The sequence below is a fragment of the Bacillus rossius genome, chromosome 2 (genome assembly GCF_032445375.1).
Source record: "Bacillus rossius redtenbacheri isolate Brsri chromosome 2, Brsri_v3, whole genome shotgun sequence".
Lineage (NCBI taxonomy): Eukaryota > Metazoa > Arthropoda > Insecta > Phasmatodea > Bacillidae > Bacillus > Bacillus rossius.
The window spans coordinates 93,206,361-93,234,027 of NC_086331.1; the positions used below are offsets into that span (position 1 = coordinate 93,206,361).

The window sequence follows — 27,667 nt, forward strand, 5'->3', positions numbered from 1 at the left end:
AGCGCTAGGAAACCGTTTACATGATTTCACAGTATTTTTAATGTAGCTATCCTAAACAAATCAACCGTCCACAATGTTTTAAAGTACCTATTTATAATGTAGCTAACAACCTAATTGACCATTAGTTATCAGGAGATGTATATTAATTTACAATAAACAAAAAAAACCGAAGATGCAAGATCGGGCGTTTGCCTCTCTCGTCTGTAGCATGAAGGCTTGCCAACGTGAGTATTTGGGTATGTCCAGAAGGATAGTGAATCGTAGGCTTCCCGCGTTCACCATTGTTGCTTGTTTACAAGCAGGGCTGCCACTCATGGGTTTTTCCACCCAGATCTGGGTTTTTCCAATGGTGTTTGGGTTTCTGGGTTTTTAAATAATGAATTCCAACAATTCTAGGTTTTTTATAATTTTAATTATTTTTATACCTAAAACAATAATAAAGGTAGTAGCTACTGTATCTGTTGCAATATCTGTTTGATAAATGCAAACAAGTCTATGTGTTTCACACACAAAAATACATATTAACACAAAACTAGTTTTCAAGAAGCTAAGTTGAATATTAAATTAGACACATTCTTCAAAGAGGCTTGCAGAACACAAAACCAATGCAACAATTAACCTTCAAAACAATCTTGTAGAATCAGACTCTGAATAAAGACTAACGTACATGATGCAGTTTTATAAAAACAATTACCAGTTTAAAGAATGCAGTGATGGTGTTTGTTTTGTCATGTATATATTTGTAGGTTTTTTTATGATATGTGCTGGTCCAAGAATTATTTATACAGCCATTATGCTGCAGTGTAATTTTCTTGTATTGGTTGTATTTAACCGTTTTCAGTCTTGTAAGGTAATTAATTGTTTTATATTAAAACCAGTTATGTTTATATTTTTGAATTAGTACGCAAACATTTTCAATGATAGCATTTTAGACGCATCTGGGTTTTTCACCCATGTGTCTGGGTTTTTTTTGTAGGTTATCTAGGTTTTTCATGAATATCAGAGTGGCAGCCCTGTTTACAAGTATGATTTTTTTTTTTCGCGACGTAGTTGAACGACTACATCATGTAAAAAGAAAATTACGTGAGTTCCGACTGTTCATCCTTTGTCCCGGTTTGTTAGGTCAGGTCAGCTACATTATAAATACTTTAAAACTAAACAACCATTAAAATTAATTTTATTATTTTTAATGTCCGTTCAGTTTCAAAGTATTTATAATGTAGCTGACCTGACCTAATCTACCTTTGTCCCGTTTTGTTAGGTCAGGTCAGTTACATTATAAATACTTAAAACTATACAAGTAAAATTAATTGATATTATTTTTAATTTCCGTTTATTTTGAAGTATTTATATGGTAACTAACCCTACCTAATGGAAAATTTCTGTTATTTAGGCATTCACGCGCACACGGCAAAATATAAAATGGCGACGGTGAAATGATTACATACGTCTGGTATTGCAAAATAAGAACGGCGATATCTCCAAAAGTATTTGGAATTTTTTATCTCCACAGGCGGTTCTGAAAAGAGGACGTAAAAGAGCATATAATGAAAGTTATTTCATATTTGTACGATTTTTCTTGGCGCTAATCCGTACACTACATATTTACCCTTTTTTTATACTTAGCCAATAGTTTGTTTTGTAACTGAGTGACACAGTGTATTGATGAGGAAAATGTCTTTATCTGCGATGTGAGGGAATTTATCATGGGTATGATTTTGGTATGATTCTCGCCGGAAAATTCTCTGACAGCAAATTCGAACGGATGTAACAACTGAACTTATCTTCTTCAATATTTCAATTTCCTGGCCCGTCACCAATTCAGGACTATCTGTAGCATTGAGTAAGAGTTGCGAAGCAATTTTTGACATTTACAAAAATCTATCAAGTATAAAGTAGGTATAACGTATTCCAGCATGTTTTAACATTTAGAATAATTTTTTTTTTCTAATGCCGTCGTCTGTGTTCTCGTGTTCGAGTCCGGGCGTGGTTCCTAGCGGGGAGGCTGGTTTTTAATGAAAGTGTATCCGGGAGGCCGCCAGGCTAGCTCTGTGTCTAACCAAAAGTTGGTTCGTTGGGTGCGAATGCACCTGCGTGGCCCGCTAGGACCGTCGGCAGTGGTTGTGGTTGGAGGGATCCCTGGCTATTAACATGTTACAGGCCCTGTACAGCACAACACGCTGATTCCTTGCTGGGTTAGGGAGACTCACACAATAACATACACAGATTCGGTTTTGCACTGTCGGTAACACGTCGCGCATGGAGTGTGCGGAGTGGACGTTTTATTGGTTCGAACAGTTACACTTGCAGTTTACATTTACACGATGCACATTGAATTACCCTACAAAATTACATTAAATTGACACTGGGCGCTCTGACGCACCGTCACTAATCTTAAACCCTCATGCCAGTCGAGGTTAAGGGGGAGGTCGATTGGAGGCGGCCAATCCCGAGAATTGCAAAAGCGGCGGTACCCGGGTCCACCTGTGTGGACAGCGGCTCGCAGTGAAATTAGTTACAAGTCCTATGCGTCGTTGTTGCCGGTGCCTGTGCACTCGACGATATTAAAAAGTCATTGGTGGCGGGAGTCGGCCCATGCCGTATGCTGAAAACTGCCCCGCGTAATACTTCGTGCGGGGAGTTTATATTTAAGTGGCTGGGTTAGGCCCTACACCGTAAAAAGGACCGGGTACGCACAGGGAGTTTAAGCAATGAAAGGGATTTGAATTAATGACTATAGTTACCAGTAGTTAATTTCAGTGGAGACAAAGGATGATGACTCCCCGTGTGACGCACGTCCGCCCCGGTCCGCGAGTCGCTCGGTACCTACTGGTGTTAGCGCTTGGCGCGAGGGGCGGCCTCAGCGTTCTCTCGCGCCAAAGTTTCTAAAGTTCCGTTATTCGGAAATTATTTAATTAACAAGAGATTGAATGTGGCTCTAAATTCATACATTAAATAATAAAGATTAACATAATTTGCAGATACTCTCTAAGAATTAGATTTAACATGTTCACATAAATTACGTTTAAATAATATGAGTCACACCAGAGACTGTTCGTCAGTTGTTGACTGCTCCAGTGGCGAGTTATACACAAAAAATGGGGATGTCATAATTACGTTACACAATACTCTAATTAATTTAGGCTGAAGGCCGCAAGAGAGTCACTCACAAATGTATTCACGTAATTTCACACGTGAGTGACCCAGGCACTCCTACGTCGCACATTCCTTGGGTGGGGTTTTTAATAAAAAGTGGCGTTACTATTAAATTGTGTCTTATTTCTAATGAACTGGGGTCGAGGTGGCTGATTAATTTAGACATGGTCCTTGATTCTACCTGGTCCTCAGAGGCTCCCCTGACTCGGGTGGGCCATTGCTAGGGGTGCGTTCCGTTAGCGGGGCCGGATACTGGTTGTTACAGGTCGGGCTTTGGGGTGGCCTTCGGTCGGACGACGTCAGTACATACTTCAGAAACTCCACTGTCAATCTGTATTTTTCTTAATTTGTCTGACTAAATTACACTGTTTTTTTTTACCCATTTCATAATATCTCTAACTTTTTTAATAATCGCATTAACTTGATTAGAAGTATTGCTTATTGAAGAATCAACCAACAAATTTATTGTGTGCGCAAAACATTGCGAATGTTTTGAATCACCAAGTGTATTTTTCATTGCAGCAACCATATTAACACTAATGTCAGTAACTGCACAAGCGATTTTAGACAGTGGAATATCCCAATCATTTAGAATATCAATAAAACATTTGCAATATATTCAGCTGTGTGATTTGATTTGAGTTCCTTGGTTGCTATATTAACGCTAGTAATAGCTATCTTCTCTAGAAAATGTACTGTAATACCCAAAAAACATTTCTCGTTCATAGTTTCGGTCCATATATCGAGAGTTACACATAACTCAGTTGAATTCGATATTCTCGAAGCAAATTCCATCTTTACAATTTTGTATTTGTCACAGAGTAACTTATTGACATTTGTTGATGAATGCACTTTGTAATACGGTGCCAATGCCTTCATTAATTTCAAAAACCCTTCTTCTTCAACAACATTGAAGGGTCGCATATCTTTGCATATAAAATATAATATGAACATATTGGTAAATATGTAGCGTAGCGGTATTTGCGAAATTTTTTTTAAAACTCCGAAAATACTTTAATTATATGCTCTTTCACTTCCTCTTTTCATTAAACCTGGCGGAGATAAGAAATTCCAAATACTTTAGGATATATCGCCATTTTTATTTTGCAATACAAGACCTGTGCTATCATTCGGCCATCGCAATTTTTTTATTTTGCAGTGTGTTCGTGAATGCTTAATTAATTAAAATGGTCAATTAGGTCAGGTCAGTTACATTATAATTACTTTCAAACTAAGCGCACATTAAAAATAATATGAATTAATTTTAATGGTTGTTTAGTTTTAAAGTAGGTATTTATAATGTAACTGACCTGACCTAACAAACCGGGACAAAGGATGAACAGTAGGAACTCATTTAATTTTTTTTTACTTATTACTTGCGCAACAATATCAAAATAACAAATAAAACATTAAAATTTGAAACGTTAAAAACTCAATAAGTTAGAGGCGGGTAAACAATGGTGAACGCCGCAAGAAAAAAAAATTTCATACTCGTAAACAAGAAACAATTGTCAATGCTGCATGAATGCACAGGTATGACAAAAATTTGATATCTCCTAAAGTATTTGGAATTTCTTATATCTGCCGGGTTTAATGAAAAGAAGAAGTTAAAAAGCATAGAATAAAAGTATTTTCGGAATTTTTAATTTTTTTTCAACAAATATCACCCAACTATGAAAATTAAAAAATTCGATATCTCCTAAAGTATTTGTAATTTCTTATCTCCGCCGGGTTTAATGAAAAGGGGAAGTGAAAGAGCATATAATAAAAGTATTTTCAGATTTTTAACATTTTTTTCGCAAATACCGCTACTCTACATATTTACCCACATATTTATATTGGTATATTTTATTCCACATTTTTGTGAAGCAAGTTTTTCGAATGCAGCTTTCAATGGATGAAGGTCCGAGTGAGAAGTTTTGAGCATAGACTTCAATGTCGATGTTGAGGCTTCGGAAGAATCAGAAGGTATTTCATTTTTTATTGTTTTTTCGAGATTTCTTCAACAGATAAACTGCCACTGCTTGTGCCGATATCACTTTCAGCCTCTTTTTTTTTTTCTATTTTAAATCTTGTCATTGTTAGGTGCAGTGTAGTCCGGGTGGGATTTTAAGTGTTTATTCAGATTAGATATATTCCCACAAAATTGCATGATCTTGAAGCATTTTTTGCAGCTGGCTGTTTTATCATCTTTTCTTGTGAAGTATTGCCACACATTACGGTACTCTTTTGAGACCCCATTTTAAGTCAAGCAATAAATATTACACTTATATTAGTAAATACCATCATAATTTATTGTTTCACAACGTAAACACAACAAAGCAAAACAAACAAATATGCCAACTGTGTAAAACTAGGAAAGGATGCGTTCAGAAATTAGGAAATATACGAAACTTATGCCAGGGTCACATCAGTGATCAAACCTCAGTATAGGAACGTGGATAAAGTAAATACGCTTAGAGCGAAACGCGAAAGTTTACGATTAAACGGCAGTTGTATAAAGTATGTTCAACTCCAATATTGTTTGTCTTCTGTCATCGAATGAATGCATTGTGGTTTTGATAGCAGGGTTGCTACAATGTTGTGTATGCATCTTTGAGGGTACCATGTTTCTCACAAGATGTATTGAAATAAGTTATTCTTTATATAATGAAGCCTCTGATTTTTCTGCCAAGAGCCACTTTAAATGGACATTACACACTAGTTTTTGGCACACGAGTGGTTATAATTGCCCAACAAAGCTATCATTAGTAGAGGCCCGTGAAAATAGCATTTTGAAATTGATTTTATAGCATAATAAAAATGAAATTTTGCATTTTGTAGCATTTTCATATTTTCACACATTTTACGAAACTCTCTAAAACATATACATCACACTGAATTTATGCATGTAGATTTATGTCCATTTATGAAATAATAACTAAGTCTATATTACAATGTAGGCCTAATGTGCGTTATGTATCTCAAGCCTCTCAAGTAGGTTTTGTTTGGAAATTTATTTAAATATTAAATTTGAGCATGTTACACATCTCAATATTTTCTTCTTTTAACTGAGTCCTCCGATCACTCAACACAACATTGTAGGAACTCAGGCATCGCTCAGCATCGACACTGTAACGGGGGTCCAAATGGTTTTCAGTGCAGCAGCTCCAAAATCCGGTTTTGAAAGTTTAACTGCCAGAAGAAGTTGTACAATGTCTATCTTGCTGCTAGTAAGCACATGTGCCTTCAGCTGTTTATGAAAGTACATGTAACCATCAATGAATTCATCAATGCTCATTTTGGAAAAGCTGGAAGTTTATCTTTACTGGTTGCTAGTTTCTTGAAGTCCACGACCACATGCTGACCAGCCTTGGCAGGATTAAATAGTTCACCTGCTTCCTTGTACAGATTGTTTGCAGGGGATGGAGCCATGTGAGTTGTGAGTTTTGTATGGCTTTTAGTACTGCACATCTTCAGACAAAAGATTACGTTGGCTTTTTCTTTTTCATTTTGTATTTCCTGGAGTAATTTTTGTGTCCTCTGTGATAAAACTCCATCAGAGTATATCCTCAACTGGCTTGACAGTTGTTCAAGTTCATCCCACAATATGTGTGCATAAGGATAGCTTGATCCTTCAAGATTTTTGATCAGGTTAACAATCTTTTCGCAAGCATCACTTACAAACTGGCACTTTATTTTCAGAATTTGAAATGTTCCCCCAGAACATTTCTTGCAAACTGATTTGACACTGGCATTTTGAGGCTGCCACTTACAGAGGAATTGTTGCATTGGCTCGAGATATTCAGATAGGTAAAGCACTGACAAAAACCAGGAATTCCAGCGTGTTACAACTGGGCTTGGAAACAGCTTAGGGACATACTCTGGAAAGGTCTCACGCAAGAAACTTAGGTAGGCACTTTTTATTTTTCGTCCATGTAAGAATGCCATTTTACATCCACCACAAGTGCATTTAGGTCTGCTAGTTCCGACATAAAAACATCTCCAACAAGGTTTACTTTGCGGGCCCAGCATTGCAAATAAATGATGTGCCCACCCAGAAGAATCTGTAATTCTGTAAAACATGTCCCCATATACCTAGCAGAATCTGATACTAGTCCCAACACATTGGGGAAATGAATCTGGTACTGAATCAGTGCATCTACAATAGCCTAGCTGCAAGTTGTGCCATTAGCTGCATCAAGAAAGCAGCAGCTAGCCAAGTGCACTTCCTGAGCAGCAGTGGCACTAACAGTACGCAAAAGGATGACGAAGACACAGCGCCCTCTACAGTCTGAAGTTTCATCTGCCACAACATAGAGTTCCTTGTGTGAAAGAATCTCAGTAAGCCTTTCTTTTTCAGCAACTCCAATTTTTGGCATATACTCGCGTCTCAATCTATCAGCACTTGGTAAATCCCCAGACCCAGGTATATGCTTTTCAAAATAATCCCGAACTGCAGGATGATCCATTTTTTCTAATTGAATGTTAGCTTTCAAGCACATTTTCACTGTATCTTGAATAAAAACACACTTTTAAATTTTATCACGTTTTTGTGTTTCAAATGCACCCAATACTGTTGTCTGCCGTTTTGATGACTCTCCCTTTTCTAACATATTTTGCTTTTTTTTCTTGTGTCCCTGAGACTGAATGTGTTTATCAAGAACGTCTTTTTTTTCCCACTCGAGGCGACAATCACATATTCCACACATTAAAATAGAATTACTCACATAGAATTTATCGTCTGCAATGCTTTGCCAGATCAGAAATAGTCACTTTCATTCGTGGCATCTTGAATGCTGAGAAAAAAACCGTCCAAGAAAAATAGTTTTTCTATTACTAGCACCGACGTAGAAATCACGCACGCAAGCCAATTCTGTTATGCATGCGCAGCTTTGCCAACGCTTCAGCAAAAAATGTCCGCACAAAAATGTTACTTGAACCGTATTTCCCGATCCAGGTCCGTACATTTTTTTTTGCGATTATATTAAAGAAACTATTCACAATAATGACTCCATGATTTAATTTAATTTTGCCATGAAATAGAATTACGAAATAAATGAAATATAATCTTGTTCTTACACAATTCTGCTGATGTGCCCGACAGCGCTGCCGAGGATCTAGGTAACCAGTGGCGCTGCCGAGGATCTAGGTAAACGGCCACGTTTCTGCCCTCGACCGGAGAATTTCGCATTTTATCACAGAAATATTAGATTTTAGCATTTTATCGCAGTTATTTCGCATTTGCGAAAATCACGGGCCTCTAATCATTAGGTATAAATAATCATTGAATATGTGTTGTTTGTGTTGTGGTATAGAGCTGCATATGAGAGGTGTTCACATTACACTTGCAATAAAATTCAAAAGTTATTTTGCTATGTCTACTTAAACTTACAAAAAAAGTTCTCTGGATTGAAATTTCAGTATACCTTTTTTGTAGTTCATCTTGGCTGTTGAAACAACCTCCTTCCCCTACCCAATTTTCTTCTCTTCCTTTTTATTTCTTTTGTATTCTACATTGCACCTCTCCTTTGGAATACAGATGTAGATTATGAAGGCAGTTTAAAATGAGTATGAAACATAAATCATTTCTGTAATTTTTTTTGTAATGTCCTAAGAGTGATATATGATGTAATTTACATTTTGTCATGCTATTACAGAAATAAAATTCTTATAGCAAAAATAGGTTAAACCCTCCAGTATAGAAGGTAGTCATATGAGTTGGCTGTGCTAGGATAGGTCAGCTTTATCCCATGGTTTTAGCTGGCAGGATGCGAGCTAGCAATTGTGTGACTGCCCTGTATTGCAGACATACATAGTTGTAGATAATTTGAGTATAAGGTTGTGGCCAGTGCATGCAGAAGATTTCAAAAAACAGCTAATTAAATTTTCTGTAGAAGAATTAGTGATAAGAATGGGTTACTTGCGAGATGCAGTAAACTGCGCAGTCTTTCTGAATGAAAATGCTAGGTCTGTTGAGTAAAGGGATGAGGAGTATGCAATTTTGAGTTCTTTACCAGAAGATGCTGGTTGACTATGTTCAAGATGCAAAATTACTGTGGTGTTTGGTGTTAATACTTTTATTGGTGCAATTGGTATTAAAAGATAAGTGTAGAAGGACCCTGAGGTGATTTAGTCTCTAAAATAGGAAAGGGATAGGAAGAATAGAAGACATTATTTTATGGATGTAAAAAAAGGAAAATAATTCACTCTGAACTAAAAAACAATAAAGCTTACAGTTAGCACATATCATCGGTGTGTATGCCATATCCTGTTATACCTTGTTTTCACATTAAGAAATTTCATAACCATTTTGTGTGTTTTTTTTTAGTTCTGGGTGAATCCATGTAAAAGTGAGCCTCAGCATAAAAAAATAAAATAGATAAAATATTAAATATTACATTCTCATCTTATCATTTATGATTGATGTTATGTGCCTAAACAAATAATTTTACTTTTAAATTAAATTTTATTGTAATTTTTAATGCTTGTATGTTTGCATTCATTGTTTTAAGTAGTGTCACACCTTTTTAGGGTGTTTTAGCAACAGTGATATATGCTACAATGTTAACATCATTCAGCTGAACTATTTACAAATTGAAGCAACAAGTCTACTCTCATTGAAACTGGCAAAAACTTTTGATAGAGGTAAGTGGTATCTGTAATATTATTGACATAATAGTTTAATGTTGTCTTGTCATACCCGTGACAGAAAATGGCACAAAAGTAAATTTTCTCTCATCTCAGTAGAAGTAGTTAAATCTGCTCTTCTAAAAGTGATGTTATGTAGCTGACAATTATATCCTTAAAGCTCCAATTTTTTAAAACTTATATTTTTTAAAGAAAATTTGCTTCTTTTTATGTCACACCCGTGACTACTTTATGACACCACTACATAAAAATATTGATTCAGCTTTCTTAACACAAGAAATTGCATACATTTTGTAAGACAATTTTGTAGGAAGCCTTTAAAATACTGTTTATACAGTAATTTATTTTTCAATGGTTTGGGAATTAAGTAAAACTTTAGTTGATTGTCACACCCATGATAGAAAAGATATATACAAATAATTGTTTGCCTTATTTGAGCAGGATGTAGTAAAAATTGCACATGTCAGATGGAAGTTGTGCACTTGACTGTTATATCATAAAATAACATACAACTTAATTAGGAGTACGTCTGTAGATCACCAAAATGTCGCTGTTTGTTTTTAAGATAAAATGAGTTCAACAGATCGATTGAAAAAGCTCCGTGAGAAGCTGAAGAAGGACATAGAAAGGAGAGAAATACACTTGCAAAAGGAACGGGAAAGGGACAAGAAAAGAAGAGAGCGTGCGAAAAAACTGATGTCCAAGCAGAAGTTAAAATTAAAGCGTTTACAGGATGCAAAAGGCAAAAGCGGTGTAGGCAAAGCAAAAAAGGAAAAAAGTGGAATAAATGTTAAACCAAACCTAGGCTCATATCGCTGCCGACAATCTCTCGGCAAGGCAGTAAATCAAATATAAAAAGCATTACCACACAGCCCAGGGAAAAAAATGGCAGTTATAAGAAAGTTAGTACATGACACACCGGAAGTTGCAAAACATTTACTAGAAGAGAAAAGTGAGCAAAAGAGATCCACTTCTTGCAATGAAATGTGTCAACGTACTGTCAAACAGTTTTATTGTTGTGACGATGTAAGCCGCTAGGCACCAGGCATCAAAGATGCCATATCAATCACGAACTTTGCCCCAAACATGTTCTTTTGTCTTTGCAAATGCCTCACAGTGTTTGCATTTGCAGATATCACTCTAACATCAGTTTTCTTGTTGAATCCATCAATAAGAACGTTAAAACCTTTCCAGGTAATATAAACGAACTGATAAAAAAACTCATGTTGTGATTTAATGAATGATCAATGTGCAACTGGTTTATGTGAGGTCTGTGCTAATGAAATATTTCTTCCCCATGACTGTGATGTTAATTCAACCATTATTTGGAAAAAATGGAGTGAATTAGACAATTGACCAAAGCTTGTAGATATCAAAGGTCCTTTACAGAATGCTGTTAAGGAGTTGAATGCACAACTGCCGACATTTAAGGTACATGCTTACGTTAAGAAGGTTCAGGCTAAGTCATTTGAGGAATGCAAGTTAAATGCTCAAGACAACTGCATCTGACTTGTGTGTAGGTAAAAATATAGAAACCCTTCAAGTGAATGACTTTGTCCTGGTAGAATTTGCAAGTAAGAATTCTTAGGAATACTTTATTGGTCAAATTGAGGGTAAAGAGTTCAGTGATTTTCATATAACATTTCTGCGTAAGAAAAGTGATTCCTGGATTTTTTTATTTCAACAACAAAGTGATATTTATCTGGTGTCAGCCAGTGATATTGTGATGAAACTTCCAGAACCATCATTCTCAGGTGTCACATTAAGGGATGCTTCCACCATGTCATTCACAGTAGATTTGTCTCAATATAGTGTAGGTTGATGTTTCATTTATAATTTCATATCATGCATAGAAAACAAGCCAGAATTAAACATTATCAGTTCCTGTTTACGTAATTACTGTGTTAACTCTGAAAATAATTTTTTCATAGAGTGAATTGGTGTCACACCCGTGACAAAAGTGTGTCACACCCGTGACAGAATAATTTTTTTTTTAGTAATCAGATGTAATAGTTATTGAATTTTCATGGGCTTGAACCCAATTGTCTTGAAATCCTTTTTTATTGTATCATAGTTTTAAATTTTTAATTCTGATAAATTCACAGAATTTTACAATGATATTAATGGAAGTGAAATGAACTGTCTATTTTTGTCACACCCGTGACATAACTTTCCCTATTATTGAATCAAAATAACCACCAAATAAAACAACAACGAATTAGCTCAAAATGTTCACCTGGCATTGTACTACAAATGTGTGACCATTATTTAAAGCTAAATAAATCATAATGTTGTAATAAATTATTTTGAAGGCTGAAAACTGGTCTGAAAATGTCACACCCGTGACAATGGATTAACCCTTCTCTAATCTTCACTGATATTACGTAATTTAATTTTTCTCTTGCTTATTCCTTTTTTAAATACTTGTAGCAACCCTGGGTGGTGCCAATGCAAAGGGAAGTCTCACCAACAGAAAATAAGAGCCAAAACCTAACATAGTGCCAGATGATAACAATAACTCAATAAATCTACAAATTACTACACTCTTGTGAAAAATAGGCCTCTAAATTTAAGATACATAGTTTCTTTCCTTTTTCACTTTTTTATAAAAAATATTTAAGTTTACTTGAAACTGTATTGTAACCATATTTGTTGGTTAAAAACACAAAATGCTCAGCTATGCTGATTTCATTTATAGCCAACAAAACATTTTCTGCCCAAATTGTAACTTTTAAAAATATATATGTTTTTTAATCTAAAACTTTACATATATTTCTATATATAGACTGGGTTGGCCTGTCAACATGCTAAAACTTTAAACAACACTGGACAGATATTTTCTACATGAATAATAGAATACAGTACAGTCCCGCTAATCCGAACCCCGCTAATCCGAAAATCCGCCTAATCCGAACAGAGGTAGGACGAAAAAAGAAATATTTTTATAACAATTATGAACCTTGAAAAGCAAAGAAAAACAAGTTCTTTTTCAAGTAATGTCTTACGTTTATTAATATGTACATAAGAAAATTATGATTTATCTATTTCTCCTTCAACTAAAAAGAAAAAAATATGATTACGTACGTAGTACTTAAATATTTACGTATTTATATTATGCTAAATACGCTAAATAATAAAGGTGTGTTTTGTGTCTGATCTTTAATATTTGACACATCAGATGTTAAATAGCCCACGCCTCATAAAGACCATAAATGGCATTATATAAGAAAATTCCGCCTAATCCGAATGTTCGCTAATCCGAACAGGGTTCGGTCCCAATTAGTTTGGATTAGCGGGACTCTACTGTAGTTATTTTCAGTACATATTTACTCTGCAATTCACTATAACTGCGTAAAAAATAGGACTGTTTTTGTCCAACCTTAACTGGAATGCAGTACTACTATAAAATCTCTTGAATCACTGTTGCTAAAATGATGCAGTATTGAAGTGCTGTCATCTTTTACCGCAACACCACCACATAAATAATTATTATTACAGTAGAACTGTGTTATAATGTTTTTCAAGGGGGCCAAAGGAAAAAAAAACATAAGCAGGAAAACATAAGAAGGAAATTTAATGTTAAAACCACTGATGTGTACTCTCAATGCTTGAGTTTTCTTAAACCAATAAAACAATTTTCCTTCAACTCCATGGTACTTCCAGCTTCTGTCTTCTTTGTCTTCACACACACACTACCACATCTCTGTAAAATTGTCTTACAATTCAAAATGATAGCATTTAGAATTGAAATGCCTATGTCCAATTCCTTCACTGCTTGAACATGATTTTTTTTGTGGATTCGTATCTACAAATGAAAGAAATCAAACACTTTTTGCTCTAGCGGAACGATTGGCAAACTAAAATATTGTACAACTTAAATTTTTGTTTGCATTTCTTGACTTTTAGAAAATGAGTTATAAGCAGGAAATATATAATTTGTGAAATGTTATATACAGGATGTAAATACATTATCCATATGGGGAAAATTTTGGGACATTTAAAAAGATGGCATTATAAGCAGGAAAACATTACAGGCAGGAACATTTTAACAAGGTTCTGCTGTATTATTATAGTGCAAACCAGATGTTAGAAGTTATATGATTCCAAATCCAACAAAATACTGTAAATTATAATGAAAATACTCTGACTGTTTATTCCATTACTCAGGACACCTCAACGGTGGTGTAAATTGACTCCCAACTGGGTCAAGATTTTTTCTTTAAGTTTGGAAAGTAGTGAACAGTTAAGGAGGGTAGCGTGGTAAACTCTGAAATGATTTCTTATGTCTCCCATCTAGTGCTCCCTCAGGTTGTGTGAAGGAGAATTCTTTCCAGATTAGGGAATTAAATATCTGGGGCTGAAAAAAATTAGCAAAATTATGAAGAACAAAGTGATAAGCTAATAGCTGAAGCAAGATGGTAATGTTTCTGGAATGATTCAAAGCTAGAATACCACAAACATGGCTGGGTTGATACCACCACTAACAATACACTTAAGATAAATCATTTGTGTTACCTACCATTATATTCTCTTTAGTTTCTTTGTCAAACTATCAATCAATTTCTTCTGTTTAGTATCCAAGGTCCTCTTCATAGGAGACATGTTGGCTGGTTTTTTGAATGTAAAAAAAAAAAAAAAACCCACAATTTTATGTTACTTACTAATCACAATACCTAAATATTTAGAAAAAATGTATTTTCAAATAAACATATAAGAGTTCTTATTACAGGCTATAAATAAGTCTGAAGTTCCATATTTGTGTGTTTCTATTACACACAAGTTTAGTGTTTTTGTTGGTCTGTTATCATACAAAAAATTTTTCCTATCTGAAGTAAAAGTAATGTTTTTGACGCTATTGTAATATTCAATGACAGTTCAGTCACAAGAATAGAAATTCAGTAATTTGGAAAACTTGAGATTTCAACAATTAAATATGATTTAATGTTTTGTGTAATGCTTTATTTTTATGTAAAAAGGCCATCCAATATTTGCAAGGTGGAACTGGGCTGAATTAAATCCACAAAAATACATATTTTTAGACAGGAGTATATAAACACGCAAACAATGCTGGTCTGGACTATTTTTTTTCTAGTACCTTTAAATGAAATCTTTTAATAAAACCTTTAATAATAAAGGGAATTGAGTTGCGTAGATATAATGTAAATTTTAATATATATTTTATAGTGTCAAACATGTTTCTATCCAAAAACAAAAGACGGTAAACAAAATATTTTTAGACTAATTCTTCAGAATAGCTAGGAAGTAGTGAAGCTCTTTTGTCAATGTGATTAATAGGGTTTTCATTGGTTCTTAGTTCTTTGTATTTTAGTTTTGTTGTTTTGTTTGCATGTGGAATTTTTTTTACTGATGTTAAACAATGTAATATTTACACTTAAATTCTAATTCTTAATGTGAAGGAAATTTAGGAAACAAACTGAAGATCTACAATGCAATATGCCCATTATACATTGTTTAATTATATTCCCTCAAAGTAATCATTAAAAGGACATTTATATTTTGTAACAGCTGTGAAATGTAAGCCTATATGCTATGTATGGTTTAAGTTGACAATGTTAGTCATTCATTTGTCAACCATGGAAAAGAAGAGGTTGGTTGTTTCAGTTAGGCAGTGACTTCAATTAAAATTCTGCTGTGCAGCTTATCATAAATAAATCAACATGTAGATACTTATACCAATGTTCTTTTTGTAAGGAATTGTATTTGTATTTTTTTTATTGCTGCCCCCTAATGTGGTGGGTTTAAAACTCATAGGTATCTTGAGAATTCTATATTAGTATTAAGCCTACAGTCAAATTAATATAACTACACTTTTACACTTCAGTGCGACTGTAAGTGCAACATTTACCAGTGTTTACTGTTAATAGGCATGAGGATATTTAATAAAATTTACTTTTTGTTGTGAGTGCTAGTGGTAGGTTGTGATGTCATTGCCTGTTGAAATATAACTTGTTTTGTTTGTACATACTTATTATCAATTGCATACTCCTGATATTGTTACACCTAACTTTAACTTAAATAACGAAGGTGATTTATTTACTAATTTTTATATGGAGATATTAATTTTCTTTTAGCTCACTGTTGCAGTGGTTTAAGTTTCTGAACAGAGTTTCGATTTACCCTGTTCATGTGGATGTGAAATAAATCTCATTAAATGTATTTGGTCTGACATCAACCGTGCACTTTCTTAATCTCAATGCATTGTGTCTCTGGGATGATGTGTTGTCCACTTTGTGTTTGCAGTGTTTGCATATGTGTGTACCTTATTTATTGCTATTTAAGCAGGGTGCCAGAAACTCCAAAGGTTTAGTAACAGCAAATTAGTAATCCTTTTGAGTGCTTTCAAGACTGTGTACTGGATGTTGCATGCCTAAAATTTACTCTGAAAAAACACATTTTTAACCATTTTCACTCTTCCTAAAAATACAGTTTTAAATTGGCAATGTATTTTGTGTGTTTTAGTAGTAGGCTATGTTTTTAAGAGTTTTCGTGTAGTAATAATTGGCAATTTTTGAAAATAGTAAATGGTAATATTTTTATTAATTGCTTTTAGCTGCCAAAAACTTAAATTTTCTGTTTACTATAATTTCTTTGTTTTGTTAACTATTTGTATATAAATACATATATTTGTGTTTCATTAATGTAAGGCTTATGTTTGATTAAAAATATTTTATATATTATGATTGCCTTGTCTTAGTTGTCTTTTGGAAACGTTATGGTTCTAGCGCCAGCACACACCGTTGGTGCCAATTGGTACTATCCCCAACCCAATCGCCTTTTGCCTGCCAGATAGAGCAGACTTGTTACTGCATCTCTCTCAACTACCTGCAATCTGATCACATTGCGTGGTTTAGGCCTCCCTAAGCCATTTACATGCCAGCACACATTTTTAACAGCTTTAGACGTATAAAGTGTATATAAACAGCTGTTAACTTTTAATTAAGTAGTGTGTAAAAAACATCAAAGTTAGAGCAGCTTATTGAGGTGTGTGGAACTCCTGCAGAACCAACTAGGTTGTGAACTGTAACGTTTTTAGGATTTAATAGCGTCCAACGCACTTTGAGCACGGAGATATAGCATCCAGTTAAACAAGATACACTCTTTTATCTGCCAAATGCATAATGCCACACCCTGGGATAGGCATATAGCCATGTCACATAGTATGGCACATTAACACATCACATGCAACTCTCCTAATGACCTGTATCATGTCTTATTTCCCATTTTTGTTGACAAGCTTAAGGTATGTTATTTGATTACTCTGTTTGGTGCTTAACTAAACTGTGCCATTATATACTTTATTTAACTTCAATAATATAATTGAAAAATGTTATAGCAATGTTTGATAAAACGCAGGTGATGTTATATATACAGAACAAAAAATAAACACATGAGTCATAGATGAAAATTTTTTAAGCACTGGTTGTAGTGCTTAATGGGTAGAAAACAAAAACATTTCCACAAACATTTTGTTACATGGAGAATTTTCGGATTATAGAGTTTGCTTTCAATGTTTTTGTCGGTTACCGTTCATTATTTAATTAGTACGTATTAATTTAGTGTTTACTAAGCTTTTTGGATAGTACCTCATTTCATAAGGTTAATGTTGGTGGGCTTTTGCGAAATAAATTTTACAATGTAAATGAATAATAGATTATTAAATGATAGCTCAATGATGTTTTACCCAAAAACACACTTGTAAGCACACATTTTGTAAAACAGAAACAATAATTTATCTTTGTGAATGTTCATGATTAATGATTATAGAAATACCAATTTTTGTGGCATGGCTCTGCCACTCCCATTTATTTACTAATTATTGTACATATTTTTTGGTTGTTTTAGCAACTCTAGTTTTATTTAACTATGTTTAAAATTTAGTTGATTTATTAAAGTGGTATAAATTTATTTTTATACATATGGTAAATTAGGTTCAGAATGTTTAAGAATGGCAACGATTTCGAAAAGACACTGGAATGAACTAGAAACTCTGAGGTTAAAGATGATTGTTTAAAGTTTTAATAATTAGTTAAATTGTCATGTAAGTTTAAATGGTTATGTTTTATCTTTAGTGTGAGTGTACACACTTTAAATTATTTATATTTATATAATAGCTAATAATCCATGGCTTTGCTCGCACAATTACAAAGTATTGCTAAAATCTTACTATTGAAAAAAAGAATGTGATTAATTCCAAACATTTATACTAAATAAATAGTCACAATAAATAGTCATAAAAACCATTTAAGAATTATATTTTTTAAGTGGTTATGTGAAGCCTTTTTTTATTTTTAGAATGTATTAATTATATGATTTTAAATTTTTTGATTTAGAGAGTTTGAGTATACATTTTACCTCCTTTTCATTTTATGAGGTACACAATTTTAAATCAAAATTGTTAAACATGCACCTATTTCATTTCAATTAAGTTTATGCTATTGTTTACACTAACACTTTTATTTACTTAGGTTATATCTATGCTTAGAAAAATTTTTAAATTTCACCTGTTTACAAATACCTCCCATTATTTAAGGATGTTTGATACAATCTCATCTTTATTTGAATAGTAGAGTACAGATTTTAAATTTCTTATCCAACATATTAGTTTATTCTTAGTTTGCTTAGTTTTACTTCAACATCCCAATACTTTTACCCTTCTTGTCATTTTCCACATGAATGTCACTATAATAATGGCAATATCCGTGAACCAAATAAAACCCCAAACATTTAATTTTTTTCTTTTTACTGCAGATGTGAACTTCAAAATAAATATATTAAAGTATAAATTAATCTTGCCAATACTGATTTAATGGATTCCATAACTTTTTATTTTTTTAAATAATTTCAACCCTATTAAAACTTAAGACGTAGTATTTCGGAGAACATTGAATAAGAGAAGGTAGCTTAAATTATGTTTATTTTTAATTTCCAGTATCTCAAATTAAGTATGATTTGATCAGAAGCTGTTATTTTTTAATGTTAAAACCATACATATTTATGTCATCGTTTAAAAAGTATAACTTATGCAAGTTGTAAAAAAAATATTAGTAGATTTGCATTTTATAAATCACACCATATAACTTATATCCCACTTGATTTGCTTCAGAGATACAACTTAAATAGAAAAAATTGACTGCTTATTCACCCTTTTGTGGCCAAATATAGAAAAATGCTAAAGGGTAAATGCATGCTATTAAATCATAATTTTCTACATTATTCTTGTTTAGTTTCTTACATTCGTCTTAATTTGCTTGGATGTATGATTTATTATAAAAACTAACATGCCCCGTTTCACTGCCTTTAGAGTCGAATATCAAAAGCATTTCTTATTCATGCACAGTTATGTACAACCAGCTTTAACTGCTATGAAGATATGAATTTTTCATGATAAAACAAAACTTAATCCCTTTACACACACTTAAAAGATGAAATCCGTAAAAATAAAAAATAATAATTTGTAACTTGCTTGTGATTCATTCTTAATTTCTAACCCTTAGTTAGAAATATTAATTTTTTTTAAATCATACCTAAGCCCTTTAGGAGCAGAATCATGCAAATAACTAAAATAATTTTAGTTTATTATTTTTACTATTAATTTTACATCTTACTTAAGTAGTTTCGGATATAAGATATTTTAAAAATAAATGAAAACTTACCCTGTTTCCACCCTCATTAAAAGACAAATTTTAATAATTGCCAAAAAATAAGCACTACATTACTCTAGATGCAAGTTTTTTTAGTTTCTTCTAGTTCTACTGGAATTGGAAGTGTTAATTCTTTTTGTTTTAAAAACACACCTACCCCTTTTACCAACCTAAGGTTTAGAATTTGGCAAAATAATAAAATTTTGGTTGCTAGTATTTGTAAGTTTATTATTGGAACCTAATTTAATTTATTATGCTTTATTTAATTAAAAGTTAAAATGATTTACCTTAAAAGCACAATCATTCCTCTTTTATCCCTTAGGGCTGGAATTTTGTGGTGGAAAATTGTGGTTGATAGTTTTATGTTTTTATTATTGGTTCTTAGTATATTTTGTAATGCTTGGTTGGTTTCTGAGCTATGATTAAGTATTTTCAAACCATATTTTTTTTTTTTTGCCCCTTTGGTGTAGAATTTCATAAAATAGTAAAATGGTGGTTGGTAGATTTTGTATGTTTATTTATGATACCCAACAAAATTTACTATCCTTAATTTTATTTGGATATCTAATTATACATTTAAAACAATATATACCCTCTTTCACCCCTTAGGTGCTGAATTAAACCAAACATAGAAATTGTAGTTGGTAGTTTTGTATGTTCATTATTGGTACCCAAAATCATTTATTATGCTTAAATGAATTCAGATATAATTATTAACCTTAAAAATATACTTACCCCTTTTAAATCCCTTAGGGGTTGAATTTTGCAAAATATAAAAATTTTGAGAAGTAGTTCTCTTATGTTTATTATGGGTACCCAATATAATTCATTATGCTTGATTTAATTTGAAGATATAATTATTCATCTTAAGCCTACTAACCTCTTTTTCACATCTTAGGGCTTGAATTTAAAAAAAAATATAAAAATTGTGGTTTTTTGTATTTGTATGTTTATTATTGGTACCCAGTATCGTTTATTATTCTTAGGGAATGACGTTCGCAAAATATAAAAATTATAGTTGGTATTTTTTGTATTGTTTTTATTGGTACCTAAAATCATTTACTACCCTTCATTAAATTCAGAGATATAATTATTAATATACAAAACATATTTACCCTTTTTTTCACCTCTTAGGAGTTTAATTTCACAAAATACAAAAATTGTGGTTTTTTAGTTTTAGTATGTTTATTATTGGTACCCAATGTAATTTATTGTGCTTAATTAAATTTGAAGATATAACTTTTAATCTTAAAAACATACCTACCACTTTTTCACCCTTTAGGGTTTGAATTTCGCAAAATATAAAATTGTGGTTTGTAGTTTTAGTGTGTTTATTATTTGAACCCTAATATAATTTAGTACACTTAATTAAATTAGGAGATATTATTATTCATCGTTAAAGTATTCTTACCCCTTTTTCACCCATTAGGGTGGTTTTTTGGAAAATTAAAAATTTTTGAATGCAGTTTTTTTGTATGTGTTAATAATTGGTACCCAATATCTTTTCTTTGGCTTGATTAGTTTCAGAGATAAACAATATTTACCCCTTTTTCACCCCTCTAAGTGTGGAATTATGTAATTATACATAGCCTAGTTTTTAAATTGGCCAGAGACCTTTATAATAAAAAAAGGATCATAAAAATCTGTCCAATAGTTTTCGATTGATGCTCGCACAAACAGACAAACAGGCAAAAATTAAAAAAAAACTGTATTTTTGTGTTCTCAGTAATGAAAATAGCTATTTGCAATAGTTTTTTTTTTTTTGGTAATTTCATCCAATGTAAAGACTTTTTGGCTCGGAACAGTTTTATTATTAGTGTAGATTTACATGTGTGAGCACAAACTTCTGGAAAGTGCGAGTTGGTGCGACTAGTGAGCGCCGGTGAAGGGGCGTGAGGGGTAGGAGGTTTGATGTCAGTCAGTCTGCCGCAGGCCGGGCTTGCGCGAGCATAAAGCTGTGCGAGCGAGCTGTTTTAATGAGTACGGCAGCTATACCTCAAGTTGTGTTTTGGAGAGGTGCCCATGAGTTGACGTATGTGTTTTATGTCTAAATGAGAAACAGGCGTAGTAACATTTACTACTACAGTGGTGTCAAAATGTGTCAGTGATTGTGCAACAAAGTAAGTCTCGCCCCATTCCTTATTTGGCATTCTGGATGCTGTCGGAGGACTGCGACGACTGTTAATTCAATTTAGTGAGAAATTCAAGGGCGTTCTCCTTTTTTTTTATTTTGGCAAGTATCATAAACTTTGCTGTTTGAAACAAATCCTGCAGGCTTGAAAATGTGATATGTCGCAAAAGACCATTAAACTGCAAGCAGTTAAAAAATACTTTTAAAAACTCTTAAAATTTAGGTCGGTACGCTCACTCACGTCAAAAAATATTATAGTTTTTAGTAATTTTTTATTTACATAAATAAACTGTAATAAATGGTAATTTTTTTGTACTATATAAATTTTTTATATTTACTTTTATACTGTATTATACATAATCAAGTGCATACATGTTATATTTTATTATTTCTTTTTTATTTATTTATTTTAATAATCCACCTCTAGATCCCCTTACAAGCATTACATTTTTAAGGGGAAATTTTTTTTAAGAACCTTTATAAATAAAAAAAGAAACACTATTGCTGTTTGTATATTTTGTAATATTGATTGTGTTATATGTATCTATCTACTTTTTAATTTACAATTAAATGCACAGGAATTTACTTTATGATTTTTTATCTTCTATACTACTATCACATTGACCTAATAATTTGCCTTTTGAGATTTGAAAATAAATTGTTTGTTTCATTATGGGCTCACACCCTTTTGTTGCCAGAGCCTTCCTTAATGCTTAGGCACCTCATGATTACGTTTAAATTTAAATTTTACGATGCTGTTAAAGAAAGATGCAAGGCCAGTGTGGGTGTGGGGAGGAAAGCCACTCGCTAGTAGTAACAGCAGCGACTTTCAGATTAACAATTTTTTTATTATTAAAAAAATGCTTAAAGTTAAGACTTGCCTTTAAAGTCTTCTTCTTCCTCCTTTTTCTCATCTCTTTCATTTTGCCACTTACCATGAGAAAACATATCAGCATTTCCATCCTTATCTTCTTCATCATCATCTTCCTCATTGTCTTCATCGTCCTCGTCTTCATCAACCTCATCCCCTTGCTTCCTATGCTTGTCCTCCTTCCTCTCCGTGTCCTCATCCTCTCCGTTCTTGTCGTTTTTATCCCCCTCGTCGCCACTATCTTCAACATTAATTTCTTCCTCCTGTTCCGTGTAATCCTCCTCCAAATTATCCAAATTCTTGTAATTGCGAACCCAACCATTGTAATAACCCTTCCCATCCTTCCTACCAAAAAACTCCTCCTCATCCTCAGAATACTCTCCATCTGCATCCCAGTCCTCATCAGAATCTTCCCAACTCTCATCCGAGTCTTCATCACTTTCATCATTTGAATAAGTCAATTCACTAATGGAACCGCAGCCGCAATAAAAAACTTGTTTGCTCTTATAAGCACCTGTAATTTTTAAAAACTATGTTAGCTTAAACATTCCAGTTGAGGTATATTCATTTGCTACACTGCTTGGTACATCAACACAATTAAGATATAAGTTATAGCTATGATACTGCAAAAAATACCAGGTAAATGCCTGCACACCTTTCCTCCACTCCTGTAGAGAACCGTGCCCACTGAAGTCTCGCGGCATTCAGGTAACAACGGAATCCTCTACTTATGGCTGTACAGTAATGTTGCAACACCAGTAACAAACTTGAGTGAGCCAGCATAGTGACATAAAATAATGTCACACTGCTCAGTCTGTGGCTGGAATGTTAGTAGCTCTGTAGACTAACTATGTGATTATTAGTTTTGCTGTAAGCGTAAATTTATAAATTTCTCAATTCTGTTGTGATATTAATATTTGTTTAAGTTTAATTAATCAATAACTATGTATTGGTTTGTGAAAATACCAACACATTTTCTTATACCCATTACTGTCAATCATTGGCATGCATAAACTGAATATTTAGGTTATAGCAATGATTGCACATAATCTTTACATATTTTTTTTAGCCTACATCAGAATAACAATGAATCTGCAACTAACACAATTACTTTATTTGGAAAATTAAATAATCATAATTTATAAAGTAAAAAATATGTTGCAATAATATTTTTAAACAAAATACTTTTAATAAATATGTGCAAAATAACAAATGGATATTCTAATTTTGAAAAAATCATTGATATAAAATCAAAACTCTTAAATTTAATTTTACATGTATGCATGCTCTCATGAAACTCTATGACACCCTTTGTGAGTTATTTTTATTACTGTGTCTAAATAGTATTTCACTCAGTAATATCATTAAATATAAATGTTTAGTAATAGTAAAACTAGTTAATAGCACTTTCCTTAGTAATATAGCATTGGCTAACTATCTCTAAACATAAAATATGCAAAAAAAAATTGAAAAACTACAAAGCATTAGTTATCACAAACAATTTTTTAATGGTTAAATTTTTTTCGTTATTTTAGAGAAATCACTTCCAAATTTGAATTTTTAACCACATAATTCTTGGGAATCCAAAATAACTAGTCTTTGGTTTAACACTTTGAGTACCATGCCCGAGTGTATGAATAACTGTTAGACCAAGCCCGAGCATAACTCGGGCTGCCATTTACATGATTTTTGCTAGTCAACCAACGAGTATATCTCGGGTTTGGTAGCTGGGTAATTGCCGTTAAACTCTTGCTGGCTTGTTACAGACTGGTGCTACTATCTTGTTGCTGTTTAGAGAACTAACTGGACATTCCTTTATTGCGCTGTCAGAAGGTTGCGCCAGCATTCACTTTGCAGTGCGCGCAGCGTGCACTATCTATTTACTTTCGTGTAAAATACTTGTTGCAGTTTTTACACGCGGGGTTTCGGTACACATGTGATGTAATGATAAGTTTTTTCTGTAAGAAACGGAAAAATGTATAAGAGTGGTAAAAGCGAAATACTAAATGAAAACTTTATCGTCTCTGGTTCTGAAGGTGATGCAGACGACTCGGATTTAGACCAGGATTTTTTATCGCCAAGAACAGGTTTGTAAATTATATTTACAAGTTTAGTTTACGTTTCTAAATATTTACTACAATATATAAAAATAAATTGTTACTATTTTCCTTCAATGCATTTTTGTAACTTTGAAAATGTAACTAATAATTTTTATATTTTGTTATAGATGCAGAATGCGAGGACTCTGACGACAGTGAATCAGAAACTGAACAAGACAATTTTTCTTTAGGTGAGTCTGCATCTGGCCCGCCAAAATATCCAAAAAGTCAAGTGACTGTCAGAGTGACACTGCTCTTGGTTGGACACATGAAGACACACAACCACAGCTCCCAGTGTTTCAAGAATATACAGGAGTGACTGCTAATATTGACAGATCTTCTACTGCATTTGATTGTTTTTCAATTTTTCTTCCTGATTCAATGATCAAACACATGCAAACTGAAACAAATAGATACGCTGCTGCTGTTGTCGATAAACTGAGGCGTACAAAACAATTGAAACCTAACAGTCTGCTTTTTAAATGGAAGCCAGTAAAACTATGTGAAAATTATCACTTTTTTGCAGTTATTTTTCATATGTGTCTGGTGAAGAAGAGTGATCTCAAGCAGTCATAATCCATTTGCATTTCACTATCACATTACTCATTTTTCACTTTCCCTTCACCTTTATGTTTATAGAGCCAACCACTAAGTTTGGCTAGGCCTAAACATACCTTGTAACAATAAACCCTAACTTATTTTAGTTTTAAATGGAGCGTTTCAGATTCTCTTTTCTTATGTTTTATATAATTTTTAATGGTAATTGTTTATTTTTAGTTACTGTGAAGGGCAATCTTGGAACTAAAGCGCACTGTGATGCCGATGGACACTTTCGCCTGCCATCATATTCAGATGTGTCGCACAGTACCGCTGTTCCTTTCGTTAGAAATCAACTACATGTGACACCCGAGGCTCTTGGAGAAGCCAGTCGTGAGCATGGTATGTTTGAGTTAGATTTCTGTTATATAACAAACAAGTGAGGCAAACCTCATTGCATACTATCCTCATTTATCAAAGGTAGAAAAATTGAGGGATGCCTTAAAGAGCCTAATATAAAGACATATAACTGTATCATGTGTGTTTGCATTCTCAAATAGATTTCTGGTCTTTACTAACAAAGGGAACAGATGTAGCTGCCACAAGGGTGACACTACACCCTGATGTAGAGCATTCCACTGAGTCTTCTTGCACTTAAAACATATGCTTCCTGTTGGACCCCATTGTCAATTGTATGTTTTAAGTACTATTAATGTTAAACCTGAAAAGTCTCAAATTTATAAATTTTTTAATAAAAGTAGCAATTCAGTTATTATATTTTAAAACACGAAAAAAATTCATTTAAATAGTAGATGCAAACATAGACCCTGTAATTGTTTTAATACTAACATAGAACCTGATATTGATTAAATGTTTTTTTTAGAAAGACAGAAGGCCACAAAAAGGTTCTGGTTATAGCTAAAGATAAAGTTTGTTTTCTGCTGCATATTAACTTACGTTGTTTTACAAAGGCTTTGTTTCATTCTTGGGCCGATTGCAACTCAACTTCTTAATAATAGTAAACATGTGCTGCTAACTTTCTGATACATAAGATAGACGGCTGGTTCAACTAGCTTTCTAATACAAAATAAAATGACTAATGTTTATAAGTAATGCCTTGTAAAATAATTTAAATCATATGATTTGAAGTGTAATGGTCACAAAAAAGAACATATATGACAGTAATAATACATACCAATACCTGCATTCGCATCACTACCCTTGGGCTGGCAAGAAGTTACATCAATTTTTGCTTGAGGTGCAGATGTTGCATCATTAGTGGAGGTATGAATTGGTTCTGGAAACTGAGTACTGGTGTCTTGTGTTTTCTTAACAGGCTCAGTTCTAGCTGAACATCGTGTCACTGGAATAACTAAACAAAAATTATTCGTAACTATTTTAATTTGAGCAGAGATACAGTAACTTAATGATTAAATCAAAGTTGTGTTTGATAGAAAGAGGCAACATTTCTGTTACAGTTTATTTGTATGTGGTTCAGTTAATTATCTGGTGGTCTATTTTTGTCAAGTACTATTTTGTGATCTGTATTCTGGTATATTTGCATAGTTGTAATCTACTTTCAGAGTTAACTCTGTATATAATTAATAATGAATATTCTGTCATTTTAATTGATTTGAGATTGTTTACTAATACATATCTTTGATATTTTATTTTCGTATTCAATGGCAAGAAATGTACAATGAATGTCGCAAACTTATTTCTATGTATTCCTTAAATTCTTGGTTTGGCTGACAGCACTTTTAGTATTAGATATGTGTATGCAGGGACACATACATAGTGGTAGTCTGCCAGATTGAGAACCTCCAAAAACTCCAGCGGGCAAGTAAAAACTATTAAAATGACAGTTATGCAGCAGTACACTCTGTGTTCAGATCTTAATATTTTGGTGTTTCACAAATAACATTTTACTAATTTTTAGGTAAATCAGTACGTATATCTGCATTTCTAAGATAATGTTAATGGGAAGATCTGCTTTGATGTTAAAATATTACTAAAGGAGACTCCCGATTATCCAGGGTAAGTACTGGCATGGGTTCCATGGATTACCAAAAAATATGGTTAAAGCAGTGACTAAAAAAACCCTTAGGTTAAAATATTTTCATCTCGACTATCTTGACAAACATGGTATAAGGTTGTACATAATAGGTACTAAAGTGTTAGATGTAATTTACAGAAAAAGTTGCAAGTCATATAACTAAAAAAAACCCTATTTACGTCTACATGGTCATTCATTTTTAATTTATGTTAAATGTCAAGTACCACAATTTTTTGTGTTTATAATTAGACTGTACTGTCTGTCTTAAGATTACGACAGAAAAAATTACTGTTGTGTTGCGACTGCTGCCTTTAAACTACGCAGCCCAGTTTTTGCTCACGTTGAATTACGGAACAGCCATACCGTGTTGGTGCCAACCTGACCGCGGTTCACAAGGGTGCGTGGAACACAAGCACACACGGCTTACAGGGGTGCGTTTATAATTTGCTCTAGAAGTTTTGAATTTCATGATGCATAATAACACTTACCAACATTTTGTGCCTTATGTTTGGTAGCATTTATCAT

General features: G+C 33.2%; 1 protein-coding gene and 1 long non-coding RNA gene across 2 annotated transcripts; one reads left to right on the forward strand and one right to left on the reverse strand.

Moving 5' to 3' along the window:
- The first annotated feature begins 1,100 nt into the window (after nucleotides 1-1,100).
- LOC134529471 (uncharacterized) lies at nucleotides 1,101-16,482 on the forward strand. The gene is made up of 2 exons (XR_010074605.1): nucleotides 1,101-4,689; nucleotides 9,670-16,482. It is a non-coding gene; the product is annotated as an uncharacterized LOC134529471 (long non-coding RNA).
- Nucleotides 16,483-21,199: 4,717 nt separating this feature from the next.
- Nucleotides 21,200-27,667, reverse strand: LOC134528926 (prostatic spermine-binding protein-like). The gene is made up of 3 exons (XM_063362595.1): nucleotides 27,631-27,667; nucleotides 26,282-26,458; nucleotides 21,200-22,964 (listed from the first exon to the last, which is right to left on the reverse strand). The coding sequence occupies exons 1-3, from the start codon at nucleotides 27,665-27,667 to the stop codon at nucleotides 22,450-22,452; spliced, it is 729 nt and encodes a 242-aa protein (XP_063218665.1). The 3' UTR covers nucleotides 21,200-22,449.